At 48.1% G+C, this 16,827-nt stretch overlaps 1 protein-coding gene across 2 annotated transcripts in view; it reads right to left on the reverse strand.

The window, feature by feature from the left end:
* LOC138261696 (ficolin-1-like) overlaps window positions 1-16,827 on the reverse strand; it is a 263,717-nt gene that overhangs the window by 173,704 nt on the left and 73,186 nt on the right. Inside the window, exon 4 of one of the 2 annotated variants that reach the window (XM_069210959.1) lies at window positions 10,705-10,749. The exons of the other annotated variant lie outside the window; for it this stretch is intronic. Coding sequence (XP_069067060.1) covers window positions 10,705-10,749 — 45 coding nt within the window. The remainder of the gene's footprint in view (window positions 1-10,704; window positions 10,750-16,827) is intronic. 2 annotated transcript variants of the gene reach the window in all.

Consider the following 16,827-nt stretch of genomic DNA (forward strand, 5'->3'; position numbering starts at 1 on the left):
GCGGGGTAGCCACACTGGAGAGGCAGATAGCAGAGAGGAAGAAAGACAGAACAGGAATGAGGCCCACCTCCACTTTCTCCATCTTCAGCCAGATGGGAGACTCTGTAATTTAATTAGGAGAGGGGCTAGAGGGGGAGGGTAGGGAAAGGTTAGCCACACCTGTGGGTCAGGATAGCCTAACCTGAACTCCAGGGAGAGATTTTCTTCATTTAGATTTTTGATAAAAGGTGAATTCTGGGACAGAAATATGCCACACTTACCTGAAGGGGTATCACAGAGTTTGCCACCTGGAATCCCATTGGTTGGAGGATACCCCCCTTTTTGCTTGCCCAAAAAGAGTAAGAAATATGGGAAAGCTACACAGCACTTCAGATCCCTGCCTGGAAATATCAAGTAAAGATGGTCTGCCCTGGTGAACCCCTGGCCTGCACCCCAAGAGGACTGCACTCATAAGAACTGCACCTGCTGCACACATTGGGCTTCCCAAAAGAGGTCTTTCCCTGGCTTCAAAAGGATTAAGGAGTGGACTCCCTGAAGCAGCATGAACAAAAGAGCTACCAAGAGTCACCTGCTTCAACCCCTGCAAGGCCAAGCCCAAATGACCAGCCTCGCCTGGACTTTAAACGATTTGCCCAAGTGCATTTTGGGAACTGTAGGCCCAAACCACCAAGAAGCAAATCATAGCTTCTGGACCATTGACTGGTGTTATGAACCCTTCAAGACCCTAAAAGGACCCTCTGGAAGAAGATCCAACCTTTTGGATTCATTTGGAGAATTTTTGGTAAAAAGCTCAAGTAGTTGACCGACTTGCCCTCAAAAGTTAAGCCAGCTATGTTGAACCGCGACTTGGCCTGAAATTCAGGTTTGCCCCGCTGAAGCTCCAGAGCTCTTCATGGTTGATGACGAGAACCAAGGCTTCCAGGAATCTCTGAAGCCTCCCTCTGAAGCAAGATGCCGTCATCGAACTGCAACCCAGCATGCTGAGAAGACTCGCTGAAATGGAGAGAAAAAGCTCACTAAGTGTGAAGGTAAAAGCTTGACCGGCACCAACCACTCGTTGTATCTGACCCACAGTCCATCGCCATCGGCATAAAACATTGACTTGGTCCTGGTCCAGCACAACCAGTTAGCTATGGGTGGTGCTTTTTACTTTTGGGAGCTAGAAAGCATATTTTTTATTTAATGTTTACAAATTCATAACTTTGGTTCCCTACATTGGATTTTTGACACTGATGTCATTTTGACAAGAACCATATTTTCTCTGAGTATAAACTGGTGTTGGATTTTTATTGTGTGTTGTGTCTTACTTATTACCTGTTTTGTTGATATTAAATGCTTTGCACACCTGTCTCCTAAGTTAAAACTGACTGCTCGTCGGCCAAGCTACCAAGGGTTGAACAAGGATTAATTTATTGAGATTTTGACTGGACCTTATTTGGGATTGTGGTGTTATTTCTATCTGTAGGTACCTACTTGCTCCTACTAATAAACCACTTTCCAACAGTCACACCAGGCACCTCCAGTGCTAAACCTTGCCCTGCATCCAGGTTTTTTCATTCACCCAGAATCAATAATCACAAAAGTCAGCAGATGTCCCCAGTTGTCCACAAGGCATAATGACATGCTTCAATGAGCATCAGTGAAAGTTGTGATGTCAGTGACCTCTGTAGCCGAGAAACAAGGGTCACTTTAGGTATGTGAAGTAACATTGACTGAATTTGACAAGCAGTCGAACAGATACTGAGGGCCAGATTTACAAAGGTAGACGTACACTTTTACATAAGAATATTCTTTTATGGAATTCACAAACTACAATTTAATAGTAACTTTATTAATGCAGAGACTCCAAAATCACAAAGTGTACGTTTAACTTTGTGAATAAGGGTCTTTACTTGAGTGAATGTTTTGCAAAGAAGGAATCCAGGAGAATCCCTAAGTGGTTGAGAGCAACGGACATGGTAAGCATTATTCTGATATGATATGGCATTCTTAAATATGTGCAGCTATGAGGAATGCGTGCAGTAAAATTAATGGATGGTGCGTTCAAACAGAGTGATGCAGGTAGATGGGTAGTGTCATGCAGGTAAGTATTGTTCGACATGGATTGGGCAGGGTGTTTTGGCGGCAAAATGACCTGGGAATATACCATTATTATGGCCCTCATTATGACATTGGCGGTAAATCCCGCTTACCACTGCGGTGACGGCCGCCAGCATACTGCCGCAGTGGAAACTATCTGTTTGCCATATTATGACACACACACCAATCCAACAGAACACAGCCACATACAAAAATCCACCAGCCCAAAGGTCAGTGGAAAAGTGGCGGTCCCAACACCCATACCGTTATGCCAACAAAACAACGTCCATCACATTATGACCCACGAATCACCACTGCGGACAATCAGTGGTGGTAAACCATTGGTGGTACATACCGCCAGGATCAGAATGGACACTCACATACAAAACACCACATTGGCCAATACTAAAAACACACACCTGACACTCTTACACACACCACACCCACACACCCACAGCACTATAAAACGCACATGCACACCTACAACCCTTTATGAATACAAATTATTGCGACAACTAGACACACACACCACTTACACCCATACATCCCTCACGCACCCCACATCACACACCACAGCACATTACTCAACAGACCCTCTCCAACATACACGTAGAGCTACAGCTCTTTGGAGCACAGGTCCAGCAGATATCCATTGCAAGAAAGATGGAGCTATGGTGGAGAATTGTGGACAGGGTGAACGCCATGGGACAACATCCAAGAGCAAGGGCCGACTTCAGGAAAAGGTGGAATGACCTACAGGTGAAGGTACGTTCCATAGCAGCAAGGCACCAGCTTGCCATACAGAGGTCTGGCAGTGGACTCCCACCCTCTCCCCCACAGCTCACAGCATGGGAGGAGCAAGACTTTGCAATACTGCATCCTGTGGGACTCGCTGGAGTAGCCGGAGGACTGGACACTGGTAAGTCAATATTTACTACTTATCACCCCCCGCACCTGCATGCCATCACACCCCGTCACCCTCACTCCCGTCACTCCAATACATCCCACATACTGAATCTACAAATATGACTAACCCCAATGCCAAGCCCTTGCAGCTGTACATGGACACCCATCACAAAAGCATGCACAGCATAGGGAAACTAACAATCACACAATACAGCACCATACACAAGGTGACATGGCAACACCAATGATAGAGGGGAAGATAGGGATGTGCAATATGTCACGGACATGAAGCATAATACATCACTTACATCCTCACAGGTGCCCCAGCCAATGTCAGCGGAGAGAAGGTGCCATGACTATCCAGTCCCCCAACAGAAGATGCCCCCAGTGATGACAGTAACTCTGGACTTCAGGATCTGGACCAACAACCTGGCCAATCAGGGACCGCTGGACAGCCGGTCACCCCAGCCCACTCAAAGTCCACCACAGGGCCTCCTCATCAGTATACAACACCACAGCACCCACCCAGCGTACCCACACCTCTGTTCTTAGGACACCTCAATCAGCAGTGTTCCCACCTGTAAATGGACTCCAGTCCACATTTCATACACAAGACAATCAGGGATCTGGGGTCAGTGGCAGTGGGCACAACATTCAGGGGACAGAGGCACAGGCCATAGGAGACACTGGGAGGACTGTTGTGCACCAGGGGGAGGACAGGACCAGGGAACCGACTCTCCCGGAGGCACTCTCCGAGATTCTGTCAGCCTGCCAATATTCCCAGGACATGAAGGGCCAGATCCTTGACAACGTGCAGGAGAACAGGTGGTTGTAGGAGGGACAGTATCATGGGATCAGGGAGGACTTGCAGGCCATTAACACCACTCTGATCTCCATTGCAGGGGTGCTGGCAGACGAGGGCAACATCATGAGGGAGGCATCAGCACAGCTGCATGCCCCTACCACTTGCCAGTCCATTGACCAGCCCTCTATTTCCGCTGCAGCTAGTGGGAAGGAGGCCCTGCCACAGGACCCACAGGCCACCAGCACCCCTCCCTCTGCAGAAGGTGAACCACCCCGCAAACCTTCCCTGCGAACCAGAAAGAAGACAGAGACACTTGCCAAGACCACCGCCAGGAAATGAGACTCCCCTGATTGCCCCCTTGTGTCCCACACAGTCACCTTGTCCACTTTGAAGTGCCTTTTCTTCCCTTCCTATGGCCACATGGACACTGGACCTGTGCTACAAACAGACTGGAACAATACTGTGGACTGTCCTCCATCATCACTCCATTCCATTGCACTTTCCCCTCAATTTCTTAACACTACAATAAACACCTTTGAAGACAACTTGACTATTAGTGTTTTATGTTTTGAAAATGTGCATTTATGGAAACAGTCACATCTAGTGCAAATAATAATCTGAACACTGTGAGAGCATAGAAATAATGACCTGGATCTGTCTGTAATCAGCACATCAGCAAACAATTGTTATATCACCAACATCTGTAAAATGACAAGCCATAGGTGACAGTAAGTTGAGATGCAAAGGAAGTTAATGCCATCATGCTACAGCCACACAGAATACACCAATAGTCATAGGAATGGTCAGTTGCTTTGTCTCACCTGTGTATCATTGGAAGTATTGACGGATAACTGATGTTCTGTAGTCCTCCTCCTCATTCTTAGCCTCTTCATCCTCACTGTCCTCAGGGTCTACTGCTGCCACAGGGGCATCTCTAGTCTCCTCCTGCAGAAAAGGTATATGGTGTCTGAGGGCCAGGTTGTGCAATATGCAGTGTCACTACTATCTGGCAGACCTTCTTAGGTGAGTAGCACAGGGATCCACCTGTCAGATGGAGGCACCTGAACCTGGCCTTAAGGAGCCCGAACGTCCTCTCGATGATCCGTCTGGTTCACCTATGTGCCTCATTATAACGTTCCTCAGCTCCTGTCCTGGCATTCCTCACAGGGTTCAGCATGGGGGGAACTCCTAAAGGCATACACAAACATACAGTGGGTGGGGACCAATGCTCACCTATTAGCCACACCTTGTGCCTCTGTAGTTGGGCCATCACATTTGGGATGCTGCTATTCCTCAGAACAAAGGCTTCATGCACCAACCCAGGATACTTAGCATTTACGTGGGAGATGTACTGGTCCGATCTGCACATTCAGTGAGTGGAAACTCTTACGATTTCTGAACACCTGTTCATTCTGGCTGGGGGGACAAACGCAATATGTGTCCCGTCAATTTCCCCAATAATATTGGGGATATGTCCCATTGCATATAATCCGGCCTTTACAGTTGCCAAATCTTCCACCTGGGGGAAAGAAATGTAGCTGCACATGTGTTTTATCAGGGAAGACAAGACTCTTACCAGCACGACTGAGAACATTGGCTGTGACATTCCTGCTGCCAAGCCCATTGTCACCTGAAAAGAACAAGTTGCCAAGAAATGTAGCACTGATAGCACTTGCACAAGAGGGGGGATCCCAGTCAGATGACAGATAGATGAGATCAGGCCTGGCTCTAATTGGTCACACCACTCGGTAAATGTGGCCCTGTCCAGTCTATAGGTGATTATAATGTGCCTGTTTTTCAGTGTAGCCAAGTCCACAAGGGGTCTGTACATGGGGGTATGTCTCCACCTTTTATTTCATCTGCAGGAGTAGGTATCTAAGGGACACAAGCAGGAGTAGGCTGTCACAATTGGAACAATGGAACCACAACTTCAGTATTCATGGTGCATTTATGTAATGGGACAGTGTTAATGGCGAGGTATGTGCCAGTCTAATCTGTGACACAGTTAAAGTCGATATGACCATTATCCCCCAACCCTCAGAAATGGCGACTGCATGTCCTGTATGTAGGGGCAGGTGGAAGTGAGGTAATTACGCCGTTGTTGGGCTCCGTGGCGGAAGGCGGTCTTACACCACCGTGCAATTCCTCATTGGATAATATGGGGCGCTAAGGAGTACAGTGGCCAATGGAGACAGTGTACACCTCCGCGGATGTGACCTCCATTTTCTATCTCATTCCTCACTTGTTTCCTGACCTTCAACAGGAGAACACCTACACTGAGTGTGCTGCTGTGACCTGTGTCTGGAGCCCACCATGGCCCGTGTGACCAGGGAAAGGGCCCCTGCCTTCACTTCAGAGGAGTTAGAGCGACTGGTGGATGGGGTCCTACTCCAGTACGGACTGCTGTACAGACTGCTGTATGGGCCTCTAGACCAGCAGGGGAGTACACATTGGGCATGATGAATGCAGGAAAGATGCATGGAGATGTGTGTGAAAGCCTTGTGTCATAGGGCGGAGGGGAATGTCTTGTGGTGGTGTACATGGTGTGGGCCGGGCGATGTGTGTGCCAATGGTGATGGAAACGGGAATGGTGGGCCATTTGTGTGGCAGGCTGGACTGTTTGTCCAATGGTGTTCTCCTGTCTGTATTGCCTTTGAAGGTCAGCGCCCATCAAAAAAACGGATTATGGCATGCCTTTGCCAAGGACGTGCAGACCCTAGGTCCCCTGGTGGTCCCCTGCGGATCCCAGGTGGAGCACCCACTGTCATAAACGGTGGGAGGACCTGAGACGCTGGGCACAGAAGACCGCAGAGGCCCAGCTGGGGATGGCCTCCCAACAAAGAAGGGGTGCTCATCGGAACCTGACCCCCCTGATGGCCTGCATTCTGGCAGTGACCTACCCAGAGCTGGATTGGCACTTGAGGGACTCACAGCAGCCACAAGGGGGTGAGTACAATGGGTATTATTCCAAAATTCGGCAGGTGGGGTGGGATCAAGGTGGTGGATGTGAGGTAGTGGGTGCCCCTAAGCCCAGGTCATACATTGCAGAGTGGGTCAACTCTAGGGTAATGGGTGTATGGCAAATGTAGGTAACCAAGCTGGTTAGCATTCCATTTCAGGCAGGGCTTTTTGGGTACTAGGAGGGGTGCAGTAGGTGGTGTGTGACCCTCATCTTGCCTTAGCATCTAGTTATATCCCTGGCAGTGCAATGCATAGTGCTTAAGCCTTATCCCTGTCTGTGACGGTGCTGTGTATGCCAACTGTGGTGTTGGTGCAGTCATTGACCCAGTGCTTCCTTTTTCTCTTCCCCCCTTTTTTGTTCTGTCATCCTGTCCTTGTGTGCATTAGCATCATCTAGCTGAGAAGCAGGAGCATCAGCGACATAGGGAGGTGCATCCCACAGGCCAAGAGGCAGAGTCCACCGACGCCAAGGGAACCAGTGGGATGGAGGGCGAGGGGAGCACCATGTCAGAGACAGGAGGTCACGGCACAGACTCAGATACCTCCTCCGATAGGATCTCTCTGGTGGTGGCGGACACCACTGTGACCACCCAGGCTGCAGGTAAAACCACCAGCCCCTGTACCAGCACCGCCATCCCATTTGCCCCTCAGTGAGTTGTCTGTGCCCGCTCACCCAGGAGGGTGGGCATCTCCTTCGCCCCAGGCACCTTAGGCCCTGCCCCAGTGAGCCCTGCTGCCCTTAGTGAGGAGGCTAATGACCTCCTGAGGTCCATCTCTGCAGAGCAATCAACCTTTGTGAATGCCATCCAGGGGCTAGTATCCCAGATGCAGCAATGCAATGCATTCCTGGAGGGCATCCACAGTGGTTTAGCGGCCCGACAGAGATCGATTCAGGCTCTGGCCTCCTCTCTGATGGCAGCCATTGTCCCTGTTTCCACTTCCCCCCTCCAACTACCACTTCCCAGTCCCAGTCTCCTCAACCCCAACCCATCCCCTGCACACATACTGATGAGCATGTACACAAGACAACACCCAGGAGTGGCACAGGCCAACACAGGCACCACACTTCATCCCACAAGCGCTCACGCAAACACCAGACAGTTGCAAACACAACATCCACTGCCTCCACTGTCTCCACCTCCTCCTCCACCTCCCTCCCAGTCACGCCACACTCACATCTGCATGCACTGCACCAACATCCACCACCAACAACACCACACCAAGCAGCACACACACCTCACTAGCAGACACCTCCACAACATCCATGCACACGTCCCCTGTGTCCTCTCCCACCCTGTCTGCCCCCCTCCTAAGGGACAAAAACTAAAGCACTCACACACACAACACCCATCCACCTCACATCAGCATACTGCCCACCTGCACCCAAATCCAGCAGGCATACACCTCCTACAACCACTCCCTCAACTTCCACTCCCATCCCTCTTCCCTCCTCACACCCCACCATCCCTAAGAAGCTTTTCCATGCCCAACTTGACCTCTCCCTTCCCTCTCCCCCATCCTGCCCGTAAGAGCAGGGTCCCAACGACCCAGCCCAGCACCTCAGCTAAACAGTCCACACAGACAGTGGTGGCACCACCTAATTGTTGTGGTAAGAAGTCAGTGAAGGAACCCACTCCACCAGCCACAAAGGGGAAGGATCCCACACCTCCAGCCACAAAGGGGAAGGATTCCATACCTCCAGCCACAAAGGGGAAGGAGCCTGCACCTCCTGCTGTGAAGGAAAAGAAGCCGTTGACTCCTGACCGGCAGGCTAAGGAACCAATACATTCTTCTATGAAGGGGGACGAAGCCATCAATCCCTGTCAGGAAGGGTAAGGAAGCCGTGCCCCATGTCATGGGGAGGACGGAGCTCTCTACTCCAGCGGAGGCTGTCAGGGTGACACCTCCCCACCGCCAGTGGAGGAAGTGCTGCCATCACCACCTGCAGAGGCTGGACAGGAGGCACCTCCATCTGCCACCACAGTACAGCCACCACCACCTGCAAATGCTGCCCAGGAGGCACCTCCATCTGCCAACACAGTGCAGACATCACCACCTGCAGAGACTGCCCAGGAGGCCCCTCCATCTGCCACCACAGTGTAGCCATCACCACCAGCAGAAGCCATGTAGGCCACCTTCCAGGGGCTACTGAACAAGGGGCTCCCTCCAGAACCAGTGGGAAAGTCACCCATCTGAGAGACTGTGGCCTTGCACTCCACAGGACAGAAAACTGGGCATGGAGCCCCCTCCAGAACCAGTGGGAAAGTCACCCACTCCAGAGACTGTGGCCTTGCATTCCCAGGACAGAGAAATGGGCACGGAGCCCACTCTAGAAGCAATGGGCTTGTTCCTGACTTTGGATGAGGTGCCCCCACTCTCCATCCCCCTGAGGTACCTGCCACTTGCAAACTGATGCCCCTGCAGGGTTCTATCCGGATGAAGTCAGGATTCGAGTGGAGCCTTGGACTGTGCCCTGTGGCCATGTGGGTCCTTTGAACATTGGACTGTGCAGTGTCCCTTTGTGTACATTTGTACATATCTGTTTCACAGACAATTGGATTATTTACTAGCTGTTGATATTAATACATTCACCTTGGTGCATTTCTGTTGTTCTTGCAGTATTCTGCCATGTATCGGGTGCAAATTGTTTTTCGTGTGCAGCTGGTTGTGTGTATGGTGTGTGTGTGTGTCGGTGTGTTTCATGCATGTGTGTGTTCCTCCCTCCCTCCCTTGTGTGCTAGGCGGCTGTACTGATTGTCGTCGTCTTCGTTGGTGTTGGTGTTCCAGGTGGAGCATAAAGTAGAAGATCATCGGTAAAACGTGCAGTTCGGGTTCCATGGCAGCATTGTTCTTCCCTGTGTCTCTGATGGTGAATCTTTTCTCTTCTATGATGTGTTTCCGCCAGGCTTTTGATGGCATTGGTTCCGCCCCGGAAAGTGTTGTGGATTGTAGGGGCTTAATAGGGTGGGCAGTACTTTGTCTTTCGCCCGGCTACCGCCTTTGTGAGTTTTGTGTCCTCCCTGGCGGTTGGTGTGGTACATTGGTTTATCTGTGGGAGTTATCATCGGCATGGTCATAATTTGGCAGTAGTTACCTCCTGTCTGTTGGCGGTATTACCCCCACTTTATCACTCCCCGCCAGGGTCATGATGAGGGCTTACGTTAGTAAAGGATAGTAATAAGCTCATTATATAGCTGATGCCATGTAAAAATCAATCAAGTTTGCTTAAATAAATATTGATCCAAACGGCTTACTGAAGAGTGAGGCAAGGTATTATCGATTTGCTACGTTAAATTATTTATGTGCGGTCAATTTAATTTAAATGCATTGTTAGAATTATAATTTTATTTAGCACTTAGTACATTAAAGAAAGGTTATATTTAAATTAACATGTCTTAGGATGGTCAATGTACTGGTGCTAAGATAGTTATGTACTGTATGAAAAGTGGACGTGAACGACGTAGTGGCAGACGAAATGCTTCTACTTTGAAGTAGAGACTTTGAGGTAATACCATACAACAATGTAAGCAGTATAACCAACCTACTGAGAAGCTCGGAGTGAGGAGTAAAACATGTAAAACAGCAAAGCCTGCGCTGCAATGGCGTGGCTCTCATTTTAGCTTGCACTTGTTCCAAGTTAAACCCGTCAATGTAACAAATACACTTTTCTTCTTCATTTCATTGCCATGACTTTGGAAGAACATTTAAGGTTCGTATTAATGAAAAACGAAATCTAGACAATAAATTAATATATATAAATATGTTTGTGTTCTCCAACAAATAATATTATTTTTCTAGCCGTAATATGAATTGCTAAATAAAAGTGTGTAGTCAACAAAGCTGAACTTTTATACTTTCAATGCATCGCAGAAGAACTGCCATCATTGGGTATTTCTTTGAGAATAAATTCACTGAACTGATAACTTTGAAACATAAAATAGAAAGTCTCTCACCCTTCGCTCCAATGGTTCCCGGTCCTCCTCGTTCGCCCTTGCTGCCTGTTGGTAAAACGTAACGCTAAGTAGATTGGTTACAGCATAGCAATTTTCCTTTTTACCATTGTAGCAATAAGCACCGCAAGAAAACATGTTTAATATTGAGGAATGTATCAAAGAACTTTAGATATATAATGCAAGGGAGTTGATTCTCAGCAAAGAAAATTAGCAGAAGGCCTTAAATAACATTACCTTTCTTGTTATGAGAGCTTTCTTACATCCAGGGACTAATTTAAAGAAAGTGGCGCTGTACCCAGTGGAGCACCACTTTCCTTGAGCACCTTAGCACCCCTTAGTGCCCCCCTAGTGCCATTACGTGTGTGCCCTATCTAAGATACAGTACATCATGGTGGTAGTTAGGTGAACTAGCGCTAACATTTTTGACACTAGTTCGAAGCTTTGCAGGATTAGTGTTTAATGCCTGCTCTAAGCAGGTGCTAAAAGTGCCAAAAAGAAATGATGCAAAGAAATCTTACAGATTTCTTTGAGCCATTTTGTTTGCCCAGGAATAATGGGGGACCCCCCCACCCTTTGCATACATTTTGGATGGCACAGGCATAATGTAGTGCAAAGGGTTACAAAGTGACGCATTGCATGGGCACAGCGATTTTGGGCTCGTTGGGACACATTAGCGTAAAAAAAATGATGCTAATGTGGCGCAAGGAGGCACTGGGGGGGCTCTTAAATCAGCCCCTTAGTTTTTTGCTGTTTTATATAGCACAAACGCAACCCAAAGGTATTTGAGTGATTTATTTAAGCACCAGTTACTTTTCACAGGGATACATTCATTTTTTTGCCCCAAAGAGATGCGCAGGACTATGTGCAACGTGTAATCCTAACCTGTCATAATAATGTTAATTGAGCTGTATACTGACGTGCAGAATGGAAAGTATGGGCAAACGATTTTTCTGGGCACCTGTTTCTGCGTCGAGGGTGTGTAAAGTGAATTCATTTAATCCAACATTTTTTCGTTGTCGCCTCTTTCTGAGCAGCCTTCCTTCTCGAAAGGCTTCTTTGTTTTCTCTAACCTCATGTATTTAGAATGTTCTGCACCCCGGTATTTTCCCATTGATTTATGGGAGCCGCATTCTTGCCTCCGTCCTCATGCGCTTCCCATGGGACTAAACATTCCCTTATTTGCACATCAACTGTTACCATTAATTAAATGCACACGTTTCACAACCGCTTTCATGTGCACAAGGACTATGTTTTTGTTAAAAATACACCCGTTCGTTGCGAATAGTAAACATGAACTACCCGGGATTCCGCAATATGTTTAGTTTATTTTGTATTTTTTATGACATGGACCAGACACAGGTGTGAAAAAGCTATGAGAACAGAGACATTTTTCTAACAACTTACCAATGAAAAGAAGCATAAACACAATGCTCATTAATGCGCGACCGCGCTATGCAAACTGTATAGAAAGGTTATATTTCACAGAAAAAGATTAGCTAGTCCTCCTATTCATAAGAGAGTCGTGACTAAAAGACAATAATCCCTTCTAGTCGACATCCTAGTGCAAGAAAAGTACTCACATACTGTCTTTAAACAAAAAAGAAGGCCTAACATGTTCATGCATGCTTTGAGCTGCGCAAATGTAACACCCACCTTCAACCTCAAATCACACCACTCTCAATAGAACTTCACCTATTAGGAAAAATAACAATATACCTATACTTAATATATAGATCACTAAGGGAACAAGAGAACCTCTATTAACAAATGAAGTAGAATAACCAGATGTCAAAGATTTAGATGCATATTTATGGTTTTTGATGCAAAACTGAGCTAATGAAGTATTGTGTCAATATCCCTAGCGCCTGCTAGCGCCATTCCATACCGGCAGCCAGGCGCCATATCTATGGAATGGTGCATGCAGGTGCTGAGGAATGGCTAGCGTCTAAGAAAAAGTTGCTAGCCAGGGAGGTGGGGATGGAGGTAGGGAAAAGGGCACTAGTGGGACAGAAATGAAGCTATGCTGGTTAGCTACAATAAATATGCCTCTAAGCAGCCTAGTGTCATTTTCTGAAGCACTAGCACCCAAATATGACTCCTGTCTTAGTAAAGACAGGAGTCATGCCCACCACTACAATGGGCAGCACAGGGGGCCAGTGACCCCTGGACAAGGCCATAAGACCCAGTGCCAGCAGGGGGCCCCATGTCAGGGGCCCCCAATGGCACACCCAAAATAAATGAAAACATACTCACCAATACTTACCCAGGATGGGGTCCCCAATCCTGCGGTGTCCATCTGGTGTGGGTGTGGGTGTTCCTGGGGCTTGTGGTGGGCATCTATAGTGTTTGGCCATGGAAATGGGTCCATAGGTACACTAACCACTGGTCTGACCCAGGCGTTAAATAACGGCGCTAAGCAGGCTTGGAGTCATTATTTGGGTCTGTCAACTCTGTGTGCGTCATTTCTGTGCCAGAGTATAGATATGGCGGTAGGGGGTTAACATCATATTGTGAACGGGAATGCCTACCTTGGATCTAATTAGTGCAATATAGTTTGCCGCATTCGCAACATGGCGCTAACTCCAATATTTTGACACTAGACGGGTCTAGTGTCAAAATCCAAATATGGAGTTAGCACAGAGCTATTTAGCATCAATATTTTTGACCCTAAAATGGCACAAGCAGATTATGAATATGCACCTTAATACCCAAGATTCAGAAGTACTGCCGAAACCCACCAGTTATGCCAGTTTTAATGGCAAAAGAAAGTTTACTGAAGAACAATGTGTGAATTATGTCCTACAACCTTTGGCATGTGCAGGCCAGTCATATATAAAAGACAGTTGAGATCTTTTTTCCAATGTTCGGGACGTAAATTGGATAAATGACTACTTACTCATTACACTAATTGATTCCAATACTTGTGGAGAGTGCTATGACAGGTGCGAAATCAAGCATGGAAATATTTTTTTCAGGGCCAGATGTTTATGTTTTAATACACAGAGAATGATATTGAACATGACACTGTACTGTCTAAACAACGACAACATATTTACATTTGTAGACCTGTACAAATAGGTATGTGGTACAATCATGGAAACCTGACTCACCAGAAGTTATGGGGATTTACTGAAGGATCAGTGGGAGGAGTAGAGAGTATGGGTGGAACAGAATAAGAGATATGGGAAACATATAATGATATGCCTCAGCATCACAGATGATTTGTTTATCACTTGGAAGGGGTCAAGAGTTTTGGCAGTAAAATTGTCTAGAACATCTAGATCAGACCAATTTTAACCTCCGTCTAACAAGCACAATCAGTTACATAAACAGAGTTTTTGGACATCGAGGTGACGGTAGAAAGTCTGAGTTTAGTTACATCTTTGTATTGAAAATCGACTGCAGGAAACAGCCTTGTGCATTCAAACAGTGATCACCCTAACAACCTGATGTGAAGCAACCACACTATTAGGAGGTTTTTCATGAGTAGCACTAACAATGTAGTACATGTGTGTTTGACCTGGCCCTCTCTGCAGGGTCATCCCCATGCACTTTGTCTTTACCCTCCTCTATATTTACTCACCTTGTGTTTGATGGCCTCTGTGTATTATACTACTTCTAACCAGTGCTAAACTGCTTGCGTTCTATCCTCTAAACATGATAAAATCGGTGTATACCCAATTGTCATATTTAGTTTATGTAAAAATCCCTTGTAAAGTGGCCATATGTAGGAAAGTACCATCTTGCCTGGCATGTTACCCCCATATTTCACTGTATATATGTTGTTTTAGTCTATGTGTCACCAGGACCCTGCCAGGCAGGGCCCCAGTGCTCATAAGTATGTGCCCTGTGTGTGTTCCCTGTGTGATGCCTAACTGTCTCACTGAGGCTCTGCTAACCAGAACCTCAGTGGTTATGCTCTCTCTGCTTTCCAAATTTGTCACTAACATGCTAGTGACTAAATTTACCAATTCACATTGGCATACTGGTACACCCATATAATTCCCTAGTATATGGTACTGTGGTACCCTGGGTATTGGGGTTCCAGGAGATCCCTATGGGCTGCAGCATTTCTTTTGCCACCCATAGGGAGCTCTGACAATTCTTACACAGGCCTGCCAGTGCAGCCTGATTGAAATAACATCCACGTTATTTCACAGCCATTTACCACTGCACTTAGGTAACTTGTACGTCACCTATATGTCTAACCTTCACCTCGTGAAGGTTGGGTGCAAAGTTACTTAGTGTGTGGGTACCCTGGCACTAGCCAAGGTGCCCCCACATCGTTCAGGGCAAATTTCCCGGACTTTGTGAGTGCGGAGACACCATTAAACGTGTGCACTGTACATAGGACACTACCTATGTACATCGTCACAATGGTAACTCCGAACATGGCCATGTAACATGTCTAAGATCATGGAATTGTCAGCATAATGCCATTCTGGCATTGGGGAGACAATTCCATGATCCCCGGGTCTCTAGCACTGAACCCGGGTACTGCCAACCTGCCTTTCCGGGGACTCCACTGCAGCTGCTGCTGCTGCCAACCCATCAGACAGGTTTCTGCCCTCCTGGGGTCCAGGCAGCCCTGGCCCAGGAAGGCAGAACAAAGGACTTCCTCTGAGAGAGGGTGTAACACCCTCTCCCTTTGGAAATAGGTGTGAGGGCTGGGAGGAGTAGCCTCCCCCAGCCTCTGGAAATGCTTTGATGGGCACAGATGGTGCCCATCTCTGCATAAGCCAGTCTACACTGGTTCAGGGATCCCCCAGCCCTGCTCTGGCGTGAAACTGGACAAAGGAAAGGGGAGTGACCACTCCCCTGACCTGCACCTCCCAGGGGAGGTGCCCAGAGCTCCTCCAGTGTGTCCCAGACCTCTGCCATCTTTTAAACAGAGGTGTCTGTGGCACACTGGACTGCTCTGAGTGGCCAGTGCCAGCAGGTGACGTTAGAGGCTCCTTCTGATAGGCTCTTACCTCTCTTGGTAGCCAATCCTCCTTCCTAGGTAGCCAAACCTCCTTTTCTGGCTATTTAGGGTCTCTGTTTTAATGATCTAACCAGATAACGAATGCAAGAGCTCATCAGAGTTCCTCTGCATCTCCCTCTTCACCTTCTGCCAAAGGATCGACCGCAGACTGCTCAGGACGCCTGCAAAACCGCAACAAAGTAGCAAGACGACTACTAGCAACCTTGTATCGCTTCATCCTGCCGGCTTTCTTGACTGTTTCCAGGTGGTGCATGATCTGGGGGTAGCCTGCCTCCTCTCTGCGCCAGGAGCTGTGAAGAAATCTCCCGTGGGTCGACGGAATCTTCCCCCTGCAACCACAGGCACCAAAAGACTGCATCACCGGTCCTCTGGGTCCCTTCTCAGCACAACAAGCGTGGTCCCTGGATCCCAGCAACTCTGTCCAAGTGAGTCCCACAGTCCAGTGACTCTTCAGTCCAAGTTTGGTGGAGGTAAGTCCTTGCCTCCCCACGCTAGACTGCATTGCTGGTACCGCGTGATTTGCAGCTGCTCCGGCTCCTGTGCACTCTTCTAGGATTTCCTTCATGCACAGCCAAGCCTGGGTCCCTGACACTCTTACCTGCAGTGCACAACCTTTTGAGTTGTCCTCCGGCGTCGTGGGACTCCCTTTTGTGACTTCGCATGGACTCTGGTTCACTCTTCTTCCAAGTGCCTGTTCAGGTACTTCTGCGGGTGCTGCCTGCTTCTGTGAGGGCTCCCTGACTTGCTGGGCGCTCTCTCTGTCTCCTCTTCCAAGTGGCGACATCCTGGTCCCTCCTGGGCCATAGCAGCACCCAAAAACCCTAACCACGACCCTTGCAGCTACCATGGCTTGTTTGCGGTCTTTCTGCATGGGAACACCTCTGCAAGCTTCATCGCGACGTGGGCCATCCATCCTCTAAAGAGGAAGTTCCTAGTCCTCTTCTTTCTTGCAGAACTCCATGCTTCTTCCAACAGGTGGCAGCTTCCTTGCACCCTCAGCTGGCATTTCCTGGGCTCCTGCCCACTCTCAACACTGTTGCGACTATTGAACTTGGTCCCCTTGTCCTACAGGTACTCAGGACTGGAAATCCACTGTTGTGAATCCCCCTATCACGACTTCTGTGCTCTCTGAGGATAGT

Source organism: Pleurodeles waltl, chromosome 10, assembly GCF_031143425.1.
Source record: "Pleurodeles waltl isolate 20211129_DDA chromosome 10, aPleWal1.hap1.20221129, whole genome shotgun sequence".
Lineage (NCBI taxonomy): Eukaryota > Metazoa > Chordata > Amphibia > Caudata > Salamandridae > Pleurodeles > Pleurodeles waltl.